The sequence below is a fragment of the Saimiri boliviensis genome, chromosome 16, assembly GCF_048565385.1.
Source record: "Saimiri boliviensis isolate mSaiBol1 chromosome 16, mSaiBol1.pri, whole genome shotgun sequence".
NCBI classification, from domain to species: Eukaryota; Metazoa; Chordata; class Mammalia; order Primates; family Cebidae; genus Saimiri; species Saimiri boliviensis.
This window is the reverse complement of record NC_133464.1, coordinates 44,455,505-44,475,341: the sequence shown is the minus strand read 5'-3', so window position 1 is coordinate 44,475,341 and position 19,837 is coordinate 44,455,505. Positions and strand designations below refer to the sequence as shown.

At 31.8% G+C, this 19,837-nt stretch overlaps 1 protein-coding gene across 7 annotated transcripts in view; it reads right to left on the bottom strand.

Annotated features, from left to right (window-relative positions):
• The window catches only part of PCDH9 (protocadherin 9), a 912,415-nt gene that overhangs the window by 876,191 nt on the left and 16,387 nt on the right, over nucleotides 1–19,837 (bottom strand). The window contains exon 3 of one of the 7 annotated variants that reach the window (XM_074387639.1): nucleotides 1–19,837. This exon is cut by the window's left edge and continues 76,085 nt beyond it. The exons of the other annotated variants lie outside the window; for them this stretch is intronic. Coding sequence (XP_074243740.1) covers nucleotides 19,682–19,837 — 156 coding nt within the window. The 3' untranslated portion in view covers nucleotides 1–19,681. 7 annotated transcript variants of the gene reach the window in all.

The following is a 19,837-nucleotide window of genomic DNA, read 5'->3' as shown; positions in this document are numbered from 1 at the left end:
CAATGAACTACTTTGCTATTGACCATTTCTGGCCATCTCCTCAAATTACGTCTTTAATATTTGTTCAGGGAATAAAACTAGCTTAATATTTGCTCAAAATTTATAATTACAGAATTTAATTTGCTACTAAAAACTGAGGAATGGCAGCTTAAGTTTAAAAGCAAATAAATCTTGGATCATGTGATATGTTTTGCATGTAAATACCTTTGCTTGCTATTCACAATAATATTCATATTTATTATTTTGTTAGATTTACTATCAACTAAAATTTGCTGTTTGGGGTTTCTGATGATTTCTATAGAACTGCCAGGAAATGGTGAGCATTTATTTCTGCTCATTTAATTTACTGGGGGAGAACTGAAAAATTTGGTAACTTTTTGACATGAGGGACACGGTTGGAACTACTCAGCAGTTAGAGTAGATGACAAAATATTGGAACAAAACAAAATAAAACAAAAATGTTTCAAACATAACAAAGAGATATCATCATTAATATCAATGTGAGACTGTTTATTTAAAAATGTCATTTGTAATTACAATGGGTGTGTTATACGTCAAAGAAGAATCACTGGCTTGATTGAGAATGGAAACCTAGATCAGTTGTGAAAACTGAGAAATTTCCATAAGAGGATGTTATCCATCCAAACCACTGAAAAAACAATGTGTATGAAAATACCAGTCAATACAGTCTGATGGGACTATTAATAATGTCTGGACTATTGTTTGTTTTCATACATTTTGAGATCTCTAAAAGTAACAACTTAATCTCTTAATAGGCACCAAAGGATGGAAATACCAGTTTGAAAGCAATAAAAATAATTCATTAATCTTGAGACAAGTTATGTGAGTTCACCAGAACTTTTTTTTAGCAAAATAAGGATTTGTACCAACTAGGAATGCTTTGGGTGGAAATTAGTCATATTTGTGGGAGTATAAGGAAGAATTATTATATTTTCCCAATATTGACAATCGTAATGATATTTAAAGGGGTATTCACTTAAAAGTACTAACAAAAATGATTACTGAAAAGCAATATACAACATACTACATACAGCATGACTCCAGATATATGAAATATCCAAAAAAGCCAATTTTATAGAGGCATTTGATTCCATGTATATGGGAACAGATATTAACAATAAATGGGTACAAGGGATCTCAATAGAGTGATGAAAATGTTTTAAAACTGGTTTGTAAGAACGCTTGCTTGACTTGATAAATTGACTAAATGTTATAGAATTGTAAACTTTAAATGAGCGACTTATATAGTATGTAAAATGTACCTCAATTAAGTTGTAGAAAATAAAAGGATCACTAACTTTTAAAGGAGAGCTGATATTGAAGTGGTCACTTAATCTGTGATAGTTTGCGGTGAAATGTAAACAAACTCTTTGGATAAATTGCTTAATATCTCTGAAACTTGTTTCTTCATCAAGGAATTGTGGATAAAAATAAAATTTACCTAATATAGCTGTTTTGAAAGTTAAATAATCCATGAAAAAAGAATATGTGCAATGTATTTTGGTGTACAGCAAGTACTAGGAATAGAAGCTCTAATAGGGGTATGAATTAGTTGAAAACTAAAGAGGAATCATAATTGAGAGAAATAAAGAAATGCATCCTAAAGAAATGGACTGATGATAGAGAATGGTACTTGGAAAATGAACATAAATGTATATTGATTATCAATTTCATCCAGGATGTTTTACTTCTGAGTCACGACAGAAACTTCTCCCATCTCACAATTCTGACAGAAAATACGTGGAAAAACAAAAACAACAAAAACATAGCAATTCATCAAGTTTGAAATGTCTTTGATCATCAGTTAGAGAAAACTACACATAGTGAAAATGTATGGAGAAAAGCATCTCTGCATATGACAAATACTATTAAATATTATAGATAAATAACAAAGTTTTGTATGTGTTTCAAAAATGAATACTTGGCAAGTGCATTTTAATGTACGATTATGTAAATGTTTCATTCGCTGTCTTTCAAATGCATATTTGTGTCTCTTATCAAATCAATCCTGATTCTTGGGATGAGTATTAGATTACCAAAAAACCCAAAATCCTACCTAAGCCAAATAGGAGCTCTAGTGACCTTGAAAAACGCTTTAATACTGAGCTTTAATTTTCACAGAAATGGGGACAGAAATAAAATGTGCATTTTCAAACACCATTTTATGTGAAATTACTTTATAAACATATGGCTATAGGCAAAAAAGAAATGTACCACTTTTACCATTTATTTGTAAGAAGAAAGAATGTTAGGCAAAGTCTAGGTTGGAAATGTGAAATTGAACAGGAAAAAATACCTTTGTCCTGAACCTCCATAGGGATTATCTGTGCAATTTACAGAGTGAAAGGACAATGGACAAAATACAGAAAAAAAAAATCAAATTTAACAAATAATGAGGACTGCATACATCAAAAGGAGCTTAAATTTAAAACTGCCGCATTCTGTTTGGCTAGCTCTATCTGGCTGCCTATTTGCATGTCTAGTAATAGTCTCAATTATATATTCAATAAAGACCATTTCATTATGTGATCAATGCACTCATTCTTATGGCAAAGTGTATGTTTTTATCTCATTTTTATTTTGTACAAGATAAGGAAGCTAAACTGTTTCAAGGTTTTAGCCATTATTACACAAGGAACTGGTTCCAAAGAAAGATCATTTAAAAAAAAAAAATAGCTAGTGCTGGGAAAAGAATATTAAATTCTTTTTATTTGAAATACTCTAAGCTATTTTCAAAGCATATTTATTAGGAGTTGCTTTGAGAGTCCAATAACTTTTTATATGGTTGTTACTCAGGGCCACAGGCTCCAGGAAGATTTTATAGATGGGCTCCATGAAGTCTGTGGGAACTTTGATTTGCAATTTCAAAAAATACATATCTGCAGGTATATGAATTTTTCTGGAGCAGGCCTATAGCTTTTAAACGACGCTCAAAGGAGTCCAAAACATAAAGCCTTTTAGAACTGACAATTTTTAAATGAAATAGTTAAAGCAGCAAATATATTTCAGTTGTCAATAACCATGTATATGCTTAAGGCTACTGCATAATTTTCAAAATGATTAAAATAAGTAATTACTGAAAGGCACAATATTATATGCATGTATTAAAGACATATTTAAGAACATCCTCTTAAATGTATCAATTAATAGTGATGTTTATAAACGAATTAAATTCTTACAATTCTATGTAAGACATGAGCTAATAATGCCAAGAAAGTAACACATGGTTATCAGAACAAAACATACATGTTCCAGTTTTTGTTATTTTTGATATTTTAAAAATAAAATATATAATTTTGTTTAATACATATTTACACTAAAAATGGCAAATTAAATATAGTTGCTCAATGATTTTATGAACTATAGGGATAATACATTTATTTTAAATATCATGTACAGAGTTTTTTTGAAAAAATAAAAAAACACAAATGTTAGCTGTTATGTTTCCCATTATACAGAGAACACACTTTGTTCTATCTTGCAAGTATATCAAGAGAAAAAAAATGAAATAAAATACTAAAATTTACCTTAGTATGCATCTTAATATATAACAAGATTATCTAAAATTTTTTTGGAAAAAAACTATAAATTATTATTGCTGATATATATTTTAAGAATAAATCAGTCCTAAGGAGTAGCCTCTCATTTATTAAAAAAAGTATTATTGAGTGCTTACTATGTACCAGGAATTCTGCCAGCTTACTTTTGAATTTTAGGCATTTTACAACTTCTAATTTTATGCCCTCTTCCACCAAAACAATCAAACAAACAAACAGCTTACAAATCTTCTGTTAGGATAGTTGCTAAGTGTGGCGAGTGAAACATATTAAATCATGCATATGTTGATGATTCACTTAGCAAAGCACACATACCATAACATAGGTAATCTGTAAGAACTCATTAAGTAAATGAAGTGTGGAATTACCCTTTTCTAGGGACAGTCGCAGTATTTTAATGTGATCAAAAGAAAAGCTAAAATAATGACTCATTTAAACTAACTTGATTTATATGTTCATATAAATAGTTACTCTGATATTTTCAAAAACTAAATGGTGGTGGTTGTGCTTTAAGAAATTTTAAATAGCAAAAGTGGCTATAGGAGAAATAATGATCTCTGCTTATGATACTTAGGTTATTGGCAATACTGATTAATGTTAATTTTGAAAACTATCTCTATTCAAAAATTTAATACCGAAATGTGTTACATTATTCAAATAACCTCAAAAGTAATTGTCACATTAGTGAGTCTTAAAATCTGATTGTATAAAAGATAACTAAACTGATTAAATTTAGTAACATAAATTTTATGTTTTTCAGTATAGAAGAATTAATACTTCAATCATTTTCAATCTGTCTGAACTTAAGCATAAAGTATATTCTATACCTAAATGCATATGTATTAGAATATATTTATATCTGGGTATATAAATGTATGACATATAGTGTATACAACTACATCTCTAAGATTAAGCACCATATTTCTAGTGATTAATAATTAAATTAAGAAGATAAACTGGTTGTATTGTTTATAAAAATATACTGCTGGTTAGTCATAAATTCCTTCCTTCCCCTGTACCCCATTATTCCCAGTTAAAAATCACCTGCTTCTAAAATGACCAATAATACACATTTAGCCAGTATGTATCAGAATATTAATATTCAATTTAATAGCAAAATACATATTTGAAGTGAAATTAAGTGATGAACGTTATTTGGATAATTCATTTTGTCAACGTGTATTGACAAAATATGTACTACTTGTAAATAAAACTATGTGAACAATCTTTGTAAGGAATTACAGCTCATGAAAAAACATTGAAGAGTAGAAGAATGGATAGAACTGCTGGAAACCATTAAAATAGAAAACAATTTCAGGGAACTAATCAAAGGAGAAAATACTATTTGAAATAACTTTTTTTTTTTTTAAAGAAAAGCATTTGCTATCTTGGGTTTTTAAACATTTAACTAAGATACCAACAAGCCGCTTGGTTAGTTCTTGTTTATCTTCACATTTCACTACTTGATTATGCAAAATATTTTTATGTATGGGTGGAACATGAAAAACACGCTATTTTGTGTGCAGCATCAGAACCTCAAAGCAAGCAGACAGTATTTTCACTCAGCTAGATTTACCAAATGGACCTGAGTAAATTCCTCTTTTTACGAAAAAAACACTGGCAGAAACAAAACGAAACTAGCAAATAGGGCAGAATGGGCTAAATACCACGGGTTTAAATAAATATAAGACTAGAAGCAATTTTGGAACATGCATTCTACATTTGTGATTAGTAATTTTTCACCTCTGTTCTTTCAATGAATATCCTTACAAAATAGGACCCTTTTCAAATGAAAGATGTTGGGACTTTTAAATGGTATCAATGATTATTTTGTTGTATTTTTGTTTTTAATTAGCATATACATAAAATAACCTATAAATTGGAAAAGTGATTTATTTGCTATGTAAATTTAATTGAATTTCCCACTTCTATTGCAGGGAATTAAAACATAAAACACATAGCTGAAGCAAATGCATCCATACACAGCAGGATAGAGGTAATGTGTTTCTCTGTGGTAATAGCCAAGTGGTTGTATCTCAGCAAGTTTCATAAGGTGGTATTAAATACTGTGGTGACTCATGATGGTACAGAGTTCGTCCTCAACCCAGGAATCTAAATTTTTTAGCAAAATAAGTGTCTGTCCTCTAGTGAGCAAACCTAAAGCAAGTCTGTATCTTTATACTTAGTGTCTAGCTTTATCTTTTCTCAATAGCACGTCAAAAGAAATGGATTACAAACTTTTACTATTAAATATCTTATATAACAGCTATAAATGGAGCACAAAAGTGTTTAACAGACCTGCATATATTTTCTCCACGTCACCTCCTTGAAACTGCTTCTCTGCAGTCTAGAATGCTCAAAGTGCAAACTGCTTGAGATTCCGAGGCTGAAAAGCAGAGGTAATGAGTTCCTAGGGGTTGGGAGAGTGAGGGGAAGCCCAGCTTATACTGTTTAGCCTAAGGTTCCACACGTGTGAGCAATTCCTCACTTAGGAGGAGAATGACCTCCTATTCACACAGGAGCTAGCTATTTGCCAAACCACATGTTTCCACTCATCATTTTATGAGTAAGATTAAGGTCAGGAAATCCTTATTAGAGACCAGAGCACGATTTCAAAAAATGTTCACAAACAAATTCAACACAAAGTCTCAACATTGTACAAAACAATTTCTGAAACTTTATTGTGAATTTTAAGGTACATTTAATAAAGAATGTTATCCTTAATATAATTAATTAAAAATAAATTGGAAAGAAATGCACATACTACTTTTTTAAAGCAAGAATAAGTACAGACTTTTGAAGCCACAATATATACAATTATATGAGTGCAATAAGCTTTCAAATACATTAGGTATATATCTGTTTAAATAAATAGTAGAATACTTGATTTGACATATGTGAGAGTCATACTGATTACACCAAAAATGTTTTACAAAATATAGCCAAAAATGGAACGTTATACATTTTGATATACAAGTCTTTAAATACTTTATTTATTCATTACTACTTAATTCAAATTATAGTGTACAAAAGTCCGTTTTAAAGAGGACAAGTTTTAATTGTGTGTTTACCACTGTTCAGCAAATATAAAGATGCATCCCCGTATGTTACTAAATTCCCATTCAATTTAAATCATTACAACAGGGATGAAAGCAATCTACCAATTTTTAACAGTAATAATTTTTATTGATAAATTATCCATAAAACATATTGCAACATTATTTTGGCTATTTTAAATTTTCTAAAATGTATCACCTAGTTCTTGAGCAAATTTGTTTTTATGTAATAAAAACTTAATTTGAATTCAAAATAAAAATATATTGCTACATTGAGCTTTTATCTACTCTGCAATATACATATTTTAAATACCTTTAATTATCAACTTTCAACTGGGAAATTTTCCCCTATAATTCTTCAATAATAATGTTTTGTTTAGTACCTTACTAAGAATCTCAAAAATTCATTTCACAAGGTAGCAATTGAATATACTGTATTGTAAATGTTACCTATAGACTAATAGTATTACAGGAAAATGTGACGTCAAGGGTTTTACATTTGTTATTATTCATACATTATAGTACAACAAGTGAGATATTTTTCAGCCACATTTAATTATTTTTTGTACATAGTTACACATGGCAATTTATTTGGGGTATGTAAAAATGTGGCTATTTTTCAGAAATAAAATGCAATATAAATTATCAAGTTTTTGAAAAACTGAAGCAATACTGTTATTTTCTATAGGATTCTTTAAAGAGTGACAGAAAGGAAAAGTAAACACTCATATCAACCTATCTTGGTGTGATGAGGTGGGGAGGACCATTCAACCATCACCTCCTAAAAATTACTTAGGCAATAATGATTGAAAAAGTGTACTTTACTCTTAAATAATGAACAATATGGTTATCTGGCTCTGTCTACAAAAACTGCCTGGTAATATTAGAAAACGATTATAGAATGAGTTATTGTTGTTATTTTTTACATCTGGACCACAAAAGCAATATGAGAAAATCTATTATAATGTGAACTGAAGTTGGATTTTTATATTTTTGTTAATAGAGTATTAGGATATTACCACATCTAAGAGCACATCTAAAAACAGTAAAGACAGCTTAAATTCTCCTAAACCTCCCCAGTACCAATTGCCCACTGTTTTAATGGAGCAGCACCACATGTCAAGCACCCAGTCAATCTCTATAACTCACCAAGTTGCCTCTTAATGGTCAGAATGGAAAGCATATACACTTTCTGCATGAAGTCAGGTGGCATGAGGGAGGCTTAGTAGTGGACACACACAAATGCAGATTTATCTAATTTTAGTGAGGGCCATAAAACTGTACAACAGGGGCTCTGCATGGAATAAACATGGCACCTTATTTTTCAGTCAGAGAGAAATGCCATCAGAGCTACTCACATTCAATTTATGAGAAGAAGAAATGGCCTGGTGTATAAGTGAGGGTGTTCATTTTGCCATATTTGCATTAGGGTTTTCTCTGTGTGTGCCTGTGTGTATGTGAATGTGTGAGTGTCTTGGTATATTGCCAGAGTAATAAAGAGATTAAATATAATTCAGGTAACATATGATTGCCAAAGAGGATCTGATTTCTTGCCCTGTGAAATGAACAGGGGTTAATTAAGCAAATCTCTATGTTGTCTCGATACAGGGCTTTAAGATCTTGCCAGAAGCAAAGCAATGATTCTTTCAACTGTAAAGTGTGTACACATTCACTCTAAATAAGACATACCAGTCTTTTGACCATTCTCTCACAATTTTAGAAACTAAATAATAAGAACTTCAAATATCCTCTAATTCTTTCTTAATTTTTGAAACTAAATTATAAACAAAGTTTCATAAGCTACAAGTATTCTTAAATAGGCTAACAAATTTATTGAAAGTTTAAGACAATCATTTTATTTTATCTGCATCCTGAACTCCATCATTATGGTTAATAGACTTTGTAATTTTGTTTTAATGCCATCCTGTATATATATTTTAAAAACTCATTTATAATCACCTTAAGTATAGCATATTTAACAAGACTGTGATATCTCTCTTTTCCAAATAATTATCTTAAATTTGGCATATTCCTGACCCTTTTGGCTTTAAAATCACAATTTCAGAAGGCGACTAGGAAAAACAAGCTTTAAAAAATACTGTGTTTTACTAGAATACCATTGTCTAAGTGAGCTGGGTCTGTAAAGGTGATGCAAAATAATTTTAATATTGCTGTAGTTTACTTTTGCTAATTCTTGCATAGCTTTTAAACACATTTTGTGGTTAAAAAATAAAATGCATGCAATTAAAGGATCTACCTCTTCCACTGAATACATATCACAAGAAAATCATATTGTAAAAATCTAAAGATTAACCCTCTTGTCATAAATTATCTATAAATGTCTGTAACAGCTTACCAAATTAAACTCTGAGGTCAGAAATTTTATTAAAGTACCTCTATAGAAATAATCAATTTGCAATAATGACAATCAAGTTTTCAGATAACTTGGAAAATAAAAACCCACATCCTTGGTGGTAGAAAATATTGCCATAAATCTACATATGATAGGTAAACTTCGTGGTAGAGAAAAAAAGAAACAGTAGGCATTAGGGCAGCACAATGTATTGGAGTTAAACATTCTTATTAAAACTTCAAAAAGGCGTGGAAAAAATAATGTCCCCTCAGAGTCATTTCATTAAGCAAAATGATTATGATTACATATAAGGTTGGTCATATATATTCATTTTTACATCTAATCTGTTTTACTTATTATGGATATGGAGTAAGCACAGTTTTTCTTTAAGTAGTTTTAAGAGATAAAAATGGCCACAATTAAATGGGTAAAAGTATACACTGCACGCAGTACTGGCTCACTCAGTTGAATAACCCCGCCTTATTTGTGAAAAATGATGTACGTATTTGATGAGAAAAAATTATCATGCCAGCTTTAGTTAGAGAGCTGTTTTTCACTTCTCTTTTAATTCATTTTCTTGAAATTCTGAAGGTGCAAAGGCTAGGAGCTGATGCCCATTTGCCTTTTCTACTACATCGCCGCAGAAAAATCGTTACAGAATTTTCACTTCACTTGCGTAATGTTGTCCAGTTCCATTAATCCTCTCATGTCATTCCTCAACTGCCTAGAATTGATGCATATTAATCTATAATTGTGGAGGTAGAAAACAAAGTGCATGCTGAAAACTTCTGCTTTCCTCAAGGCAGAAATTTCCAGTGCTCAGACTATTTAATTTGGCTCTTGTAATGTCCGTTTGGATCCAGTCTGCCTGCCTGTTACACTCATAACCAATAGGCATAATGTCACTACAAATTATCACCAACATCCGGAATGTCAATGCAAAGTTAATTATCTTTTTCACAAAATCTTGAACATTAGTCTCTGGATAAAGAAAAACCCCAGCTATATTTTAAGTAATCTGAAGAGCTAATTTAACACATCATGTTAGGCCGCTGTATTCATGTCTGTATGACAGTTTTGTTTTTCAAATCCCAACCGGAAATTCTATCAGAAGAATGTAAACCTATAGTGAAACCAAAACAATTTGGCACTCTTCCATGAAAATCTGCTAAAAAGCGATTACTTAAAGTGTTTGCTTATGTTTGGTCTAATTAAACATGAGTTCCATTGAAAAGGGTATTTCTTTTTTTAAAAAAATGCTTCTCTAAACATGACTCTTTAAATAAATGGATAGATAAAAACTTCCTCATACCCTCACCACAAATTGATGTCTATCTTGCATATACCAGTGAGCTAAAAGTAAACTCGCCAGTATGTCTTTGAGTTCATGTCTAAGAATTATGCATTTCCAATATCTTACTATTTTAACAAAGGAAACCCTGCTGCTCTAGTTCATTGACAAATTAACGGTGAATTTAACTTTCTCACATCCATGATCTATCCAAAATATTCCCTTCCCAATTTCTTATTGTTTAGTGAACAACATAAACTCCATCTTCAGTCAACATGCTGAACACTGCTTTTTAATTAGAGTAATTGAAATATTTCTGTCTACTATACTTATCAGTAAGGGATTTCAAGAAAAAAGCTGCTGCTTGAAAATAACTCTCAAACCAAACTTTGGAAAATAACTGAGTTCTTGCAATAAAAATGCAAGTTTCATAACTGAAAGTGTTTGTAATTGAAAGTCAGTCTGCTTGTCTCATATCAAGAAATTTGTTTTGAATACACAAATCTTTTTTATTTTCTAGGAATGTTACAGAATTTATGTTCTAAATAAGAACTGTATTCATGAAAGTGATTCCATCATCCATATGCACTATAAACAATGAACAAAAAGGGTAGCATATTATTCCGATAATCAATTTCCTATGCCAAACACAATATGAAAAGCTGTGCATTCATAACTCTCTATTTCATTTTAACATTTAAATAGACCTCAAATTACAACTGTAACATTCTCACCTCGACATTTTATCAATATACATCCATCATAATAATCTATGATAAACAAATTTAATTTCACTGTATAGCTGAAATGATTATCTCCAGTTCTCAGGTTTAAGAGGAATCTTGAGAATTCAACATGTGGTTGATGAATTTATTTATTTTTATTTATTTATTTTTTTGAGACAGGGTCTTGCTTTAGTGCCAAGGCTGGAGTGCATTGGTGCAATCTTGGCTCACTACAACCTCAGCCTCCTGGACTCAAGCTATCCTCCTGCCTCGTCCTCCCAAATAGCTGGGACTATAGGTGTGCCTCACCACGCCTGTCTAATTTTTGTATTTTTTGTAGAGATGGGGTCTTGCTATGTTGCCTAGATGGCTCTCAAACTCATGAACTCAAGTGATCCACCTGCCTTGGCCTCCCAAAGCACTAGGATTAAAGGTGTGAGCCACCACACTGGCATTTACCAGATATTGTTAAAGTTTTTAAGGAAGACATTAAGCAGCTCGTAATTATGAGGTATTTATAGAACTGTAGAAAATAACTGAATAATTTTGTGGCTATGGGTGATAAAAGTGGAAAATCTACTCTAGGAAAAGGCTAAAATCTTATAAATAGCATTAAAATAACTTATGATACACATGTTTCTAAATAGACATGAAGATATATTCTCCCAGTGCATTACAGATAGGCTGGAGGAAGGCCCATACTGATCTTAGCTGGCAAGTTTGCACAGAGATGCATGGAGGTTGCTTCTGAACTATTCAGGCAAGGGGGTTGGAATAAAGATTTAAAAAAAAAAAAAAAGAAAAGAAAAGCATCATTCTAGTCAAGCAGCCTGGGACTGAGACACAATTGTTATCATTAGAGTTTGACTTTCCCCTCTTCTAGCTCTCTTCTTACATTATATGAGTAATTGCACAAAATAAGAATAATTGGCCGGGCATGGTGGCTCATGTCTGTAATCCCAGCACTTTGCGAGGCTGAGGTGGGTGGATCACGAGGTCAGGAGATGGAAATAATCCTGACTAACAGGGTGAAACCCGGTTTCTACTAAAAATAGAAAAAATTAGCTGAGTGTGGTGGTGCATGCCTGTAATCCCAGCTACTCGGGAGGCTGAGGCAACAGAATCGTACCTGGGAGGCATAGGTTGCAGTGAGCCGAAATCTCGCCAATGCCCTCCCTCCTGAGCGAGAGTGAGATTTCATCTCAAAAAAAAAAAAAAAAAAAAAAAAAAAAAAAAAAAAAAGCAATTTTTTTAAAATTAATGACTAAATCCACTGTCTGTGAAAAATATCTAGAATCCAACATCCCAAAAGATACAAATGCCAATTTCTACTTTTCCCATACACTGTCTGTGAAAGTTCATTGTAAAATATCTCCCCATGTCTCTGGGAAAAGTTCTGTCATAATGCTTTGTGTTGTGCTCAGTAGCAAAATTTGTATAATAATGAATAAATAAATAAATAAATAAATAAAGGTTAAATTCGACTTCAGTGATTTTTTTTAACCTTTACACAAATATTTTATTTTTGGCACAATTTACTTTTGCTGATTGACTATAATTTTGTTTTATATAGAAGTTCCATGATAGAGGCAGTACTAATTAGCATCTAAGAGCACAGTGTCTAGTATAAGACTGCTAGGGTTGGAATTGTAAATTATTCTCCCCTTACTAGAACTGTGACCTAAAATAAATCATTCAACTTCTCTTCAGCTATAAAATAGGGACAATAATAATAGTATCTGCCTCAAAAAGTAGTTGGTCCTATTTGAGTTAATACATGTAAAGTGCTGAGAAGAACTCCAGGCACATGGCGCATTTAGTAGATATCAGCTATTAACATTATCTGCTGTTTGACATCTACTTTCAAGGCCTTGCAAACTGAGTTTCTAGAAATCAAAAGATAATGGTATCAAGGTGAACACTGTGATCCTCTCTTTACAAAGCCTCAAATATCTTCTACTTTCCTGTGAAATTATTAGTTATTTAGCTGAAATTAACTGTGGATTATTTTGGCCAGTGAGTTTTATGTATGTTTAAGAGCATGTTCACATTTTTAGTAATAAAGCTATGACTAATCATGTTTCAATGCAATCAATAGTTTCAATGCCAATAGCTCACCATTGAGATTAATGAATTGATTACTTTTTATTATTAGCTTTTCCCCTATATAGGCTACTCTGACACTATAATGGTTGTGTAACATTACTTTTGTTCCAATTCCTAATAAACAAATTCCTATTCTTTTTTGAGGCAAAATATTGGAAAGCACAGTCTATACAACTTTATTAATCTATAAGCATCCAATTCCAAATAAGATTCCAGTGACACCATCCCTTTGTAGTTTTACAATAGAGAACTGATTTGATTAATCAAATAGCTGTGATTCACTGTATTGTCCTGGGAATGCTTGCTCTGACAATGCCCTGTGAACTCACAGAATTTTCTTTGTCTGTCCATCTTCTCACCTTGCCAGATACTGCTAACATTTCATTAATTAATTAATACCCCAAGTAGCTAAAGTGTGTCTTATGCCAAAATCCTTGCATGTTTATTTGACGCAAACATTTTTTTTGTTTTGCATTACTTTTATATTCCTTATAATTTCCTGTCAGAGATATGATCGACATTTAAAAAATTGGTGGGTTTTATTTTCAGTAGCCTCCAAATGACCATATATTTGTGGGATGAATATTTAGAAAGCATATCATGTTCATAGAGCCATATGGTTATTCCCCAATGACATATTAGTGTCATTTAGTATTAATAATATTTATGTCATTTTTTTCCTATATGAGTAAAATCTCCATAATAGACAATTTTGACCAAAAATTAGATACAATTTTTGATTAGGAAACAATTAGGCTGACATAGGTAGCGATTAAAACATTTGGGACTACAGAGAAGTATTTGTCTTATTTTCTCATAAGTAGATTTAATCCTGTCACCAGAAATAAGAAAGAATGGGCTGGAAAAAAAGTGTAAGTATATTTGCTGCTGGTCATGTTTGAATAGGACAGAAAAGCATGCAGGAGCTGTCACTACGGAAGGCTTTACCAGAACATAGATCTCTGATATGAGTAGTTAGAGGAATATGCATAGAAAAAAGCAAAGTGCTTGGGATACACAATCTGTATTTATAACAGCACCATGTTTGCTGCCACTGTTTGTGATGTTGACAGTGCCACATCTCTGATTTTATGTTGAAGTTGGTCATTACATACAACAAAACACTCATGATTTCTAAACAAACTTTATTTAAACGGCACTTTCAGTGATATTTTAGATTGTGTAAGTATTATATATCTTTCCTACCTCTCACTATTGGCTATAACATTTGCTCTCCTATTAGGGAAACACTCATATCTTTTCCCGAGAAACACAGGAGTATTGTTCTGAAAGCTAACACAATGTATTACAAGAGCAGAATTGACTGAATTCCCAGTACTTGAGTCTGGCAACTAAGCCATTACACAAAATGCCTCACTTTAGCACCACATATTTCAGATATGTCACTGGCACACTTGGAGGACTATAACATAAGAAGAACAATTCCTTAAGAATGTATATTTTTTGTGTGATTTATTTACCACATTTATATTTTAACCCTTCTTCATATTGGAAGTGTTTAGAACATTTCAAAGAAAGCATTCAGGGTGTGAGCACCAGAGACTGCTTAATATGTTTAAAAAGTGTCTTGTGACCAAAATGTGGCATTTCTGGAACTACTTAATATGTCTCCTCCATTGATGTCAACTTTCCAAACTTGCAAAGTGACTCCTTGGCCGGCCCACCTACAGTGTAAAATAGTCTCTTCATCATATCTCTATCAAAAACACAAAAAGAATTTGGTCTTCCTACACTTGTTAGAAGATGAAATGGTATAATGCAGTGAGTAATAATAAATACAAGCAAACTGAGATATTAGAGGAGTAAGTATTCCTAAACTGCTGTTCAAGATTCAGAACCATCCTGTGGGTTCTTATTTCTGCAGTATTCTGAAGAAAATGTGTTAGACTCATTGATGGCAAAAGTTTTATTTTATGTTCATGTAATCAAATAACACTGTTTTATTTTTAACAATCATATGGTATATTTGGGTGCTATTTCAACTAATTTGCAGTTTGGTTTTTCTCATCCCAAAGTTGATTTTCCTTCAGCATGAGATTGGTAATTCTGATTATTCAAATTATTTATTCAATTTAACATTACTTTTATTTTGAATGAAGAGACTGCCTATAAAATCAGTGGGTATCATTTGGTTAAATGAGCTTTTCTAAGACTTGTCCTGATTCAAACTAACATTATCAGTCCAAATTACCACTGTTTGATATTTTTATTATATTTACAAATTATTGCAAACCTATATATAATTTTCCAGTATTAACAAAAGGTGAAATATGCTAAAGTCCCCTTAATGTGTTACTATGGAAAATAAAATCGAACATTATAAAAGTATTATTACAGATAAAAATATGGCAGCTACATAATGATATTAAGTTCACGGCTTTCCAATCAAACAATAAATGCCAACTATCTGCTCGAGGTTTTATAGTTCTGTTTTTTGATTTCTAATTTAAGAGAAAAAAGTTAATTTTCTAGTTCAGAAGGGGAAAATTAATCAGGTAGCAACCTCAAAAAAGATAAAGGCAATACTCTGTTATCAACACTAATGTAAGAGAGTGATAACATAGATCATACAAACAATGGGAATATTGCAAATCCTTCATTGTCAGGAGAGACTGAACCATGTGATTTACTTTGTAATTGTTTTTCTTGAGCCAATGTTAACACTGATGTGCACTATTTGAACATATATCAACTGATAATAGAAAGAAGTAGGCCAGATGGATGTTGGGTGACAAGAGAAAACCTGCCAAGGAGTGATGTTTCCCTAAGTAATTAACAAAAGCTGTAGTTCAATTTTTAATAATATAAATGAAAAATGGCTGAGTCCAATTATCTAATTTTCAGAGGAGAAAACTGAATTCTCAAGATCCTAAGTGCAATTCTAGCAAAGCATAAATGGTTTTGAATAGACATTATTACAGCCAAAAAGAGAGAAAATAATTTAAAATGGGAAAAATCTAAGTACCGATTTTAGTAACCACTACTGGTTTATTTTATGCAGTAATGCATTGCATAGTCACTTGTAAAAATCAGAATAATCGAGGAATTGAAACTATGTAAACACACAAAGTTAACTGTCACTGTGAATAGCCGTGAGAATGCCACCTTTTTTTTTTTTTTTTTTTTTTGAGACGGAGTTTCGCTCTTGTTACCCAGGCTGGAGTGCAATGGCGCGATCTCGGCTCACCGCAACCTCCGCCTCCCGGGTTCAGGCAATTCTCCTGCCTCAGCCTCCTGAGTAGCTGGGATTACAGGCACACGCCACCATGCCCAGCTAAGTTTTGTATTTTCAGTAGAGACGGGGTTTCACCATGTTGACCAGGATGGTCTCGATATCTTGACCTCGTGATCCACCCGCCTCGGCCTCCCAAAGTGCTGAGATTATAGGCGTGAGCCACTGCGCCCGGCCCACCTTTTTTTAAATGTATAAATTGGTTACTACGGACAGGGCAACTCCCATGTAACTTCTACCCCAACCTTTATTTAAATGTATGTATCTTCCTAAGCTTAATATATCCCGTTGCTTGGTGGTTCTAAATTAGCTTACCAAACTGTCTATATTTCATAGTATTAAAAAGTGAATTACATATAGTTGTTTGGTTAGTCATATCAATCCAATAATAATTTCTATAAAAATTTTAATCAATAATATTTAATTAACAAACGTAAATACACATTTTATTCCAGAGGTCTACATATTTTAGCAGGTTTCAATTTTGTAGTTCATTTAAATTATAGTAATCACTTGGTGATTGTTGCCTAAGCCTAAGCATCCACAGAACAGTTGGAAAGATCCTTTTAGAGTTAGGCACCAGCTTGATGGTTATCACAGAAGTCTAATTGCAATTAAAATAGTATGTTTTCCAACAATAAAGATTTAGCTCTTAAAATATGTTTGCACAAGAATGTGCAGGTGAGGCATTACATGCGTTATTTTTCAAAAAACAAAATTTTGGTTGAAATATGATTTTGAAATTTGGGGATGCCCTGCTTACATAAACATTTATCCACGTGTAAATTAGTGTTTTATAAATGATTGAGTTAAAAATAACATAGTCTGTTTTTCCTGTAATGTAAAGCCAATTATGACATTTTCTTCTAAGATGAAGGAAAACCAAATTTTTAGGATATGTGTGTTTTTCAATTTAGGAAAACATATATATAAAATAAAGGTCTCTGTTTTCAACATTTATATCATTGCATGATTCCTTGAAGTATAGTGATAAATATTCATAAGAAAAAGGACTTGCCAAAATCAGAACCATCTGGAGGCAAGAGCCAATTAAACCAAACATTTATTCCAGTCAGAGTTTAATATCTATCTTCCATATCTATGTTAAACATGTCTTTTTAAAGGGTGAAGGCTAAAATACTTTTTCAAAATAACATGACTTGAAATAGCCCTTTCAAATCTGATGCCTCTACAAGTGAAATTCCATTTTTAGAGAAACACCGTCTACTTTAGCTTGGTTATTATTCAACATTATCAATGTGTGCCATGTTTTAAAAGTAATTTTTAATACAGCAAACATGCTAATCTCATGTAGTTTTAAAAAATGCAGTTTTACTTGCTACTGTATTTTATTAGCACCTTTGCCTGTAGAAGGAGTGCGATTTTAAGAATGAAAAAGTACATTTCCCTCCAAATTAACCAAAGGATAAATTTAAACCTGGCATTCTTATAATTAGAGTAATAGATCTTGGAGTTTTATTACCCCATTGAAAGATCAAGTCTCCAGCAGTAGTTAAAAAAAATGTGAGAGAGAGACCTTAAAAAATATATTTCAGGGAAATGATGACATCTATTTAAAACTGAGAATGAACTCATATTTTTTTAAATAAGGAAATTCCAAGGAAAAAAAAAGTATTGTGCTTAAAATTTAATGGAATATTTTAAAGGAAAGACAATGTTTTTGATCTTAAAAAAGAATTCCCATTGTCTAATGCTGTTCCAATCATAGCACTTAGTTGTTAAATGTGTGTTGAATAACAGAATTAATACAAAATAAAAAAGCCTAGCTGTGTATCTATGCGTGGATCATATGAGAAGATCTTTGGCAGAAGAAAATTTCACAGTTAAATGTCAGATACTTCCGAAAGCATGCAAATTTAAAATTATAGAATATAATTCTGGAATAAGTATTGGTATCCATTAGGGAAAATATGATATAGTTTAGTAGTCTAGTGATAAGTTTGTATATTATCTCATTGTCTGACTTACCGTCAAGTAAGTGTTCAGCAGGCAGAAAAAGTTCTTCAGGGAACCCATTCACATAGGGAAAGATGTGAAAGGTACAGTCCAGGAAATATAAATGTCTTCATGGTATAAATAGTTGTTCATTATCTGAACTGGAATTTACATAGACTTTCTGAGACAGTTACCTCTCCATTATAAAAGCTAATAGAGGAAACCACTGATATGAAAAACATAAAATGGTAGCCTTCTTAATAGGCATTTAGCAGTATATGATAAACATATAGCTTCATATAGTATACATGTATATATACCTGATACCAGAAGAATGCTAAATATTTCAAATAAAACAATGAATCCAAATCCTTACCAGAAGAAAGCTAAATATTTCAAATAAAACAATGAATCCAAATCCTTAAAGCCTGATTTTAACCATTTAAAATGTGTTTAACACTGACATTTTGCCTGATTAGGCTCATGTCTGCCTATGTGGTGGGATTCAATAGAATTTACTGAACATGTACTATATGCCATGCTATAATCCTTGTAAGAACCTTAAGAGGTCTGATATTCAGGATACTATCCACACTATGTCCCTGCCCTGTTCAGTATCCCAGTGGTATAAAATGGATATAACATCTTAGTGTAAAATTAGTAGAAGCCTAAAGAAAATCACACCAGTTTTCCAGGTTTTACGTGTTTGATTAAACTGTCTAAGCGCAAAGAATGAGTATTTTTATTGTTGGTTTGCTTTGTTTTAAATTCTTTTCTTCTTATGAAACTGTTATCTTATATAAAATTAGAACTATAAACCAAATGGTCAATCCAAAAACAATTGTATTACACTGCAAGGGTGGTAAAGACCAACAAGAAGTTATGTATTTAATTTGTGCAGTTGAAACCACAATAAAGCCAACTGAAACGTGACTATATCTACTTCTCATTTAGTTGATAAAGTTAATTAAACTAGCAACACATTTCCATTACATTCTGCTCCAAATACAAATCAGCAACTTTACCATGACGGTTTCAGCTGTTCCAACAAAAGGAAATGATTCTGGCCCCAGGATATTATCAAAAGGTATTTTTGGGGTGCAGTACTTTTATTTGTTGAGTCTCATTCATGTTATTATGTCACTCATGTACTCAAACATTACAAACTTGTATATTCAGATCTGAAAAACTTACTTATAAAATAAATATAGGTTAAAATAAGAAAAATAGTAAAAGCTGTTGGTTATTATGCTTCTGGTATAAATTTGATGAATCCCAGAAATATGATCCATATACTTTTAGGCATTTTAGCTAGTTTGATTACATCATGGATGCCATTACCTCAACAGAGATGCTTTCCAGTCTATAGAATAATTGGAAGCAGGAACCAGCAGGTTTCAAATGATTCCAGCTGTGTTAAGTACTGACTGTTAAACAGATTCACTCTCTTATATGTTGTTTTGTAATAGCAGTGATGTATAAGGTGAAAATTCCCAGATGGGTGGAGCTTCTGGGTAAC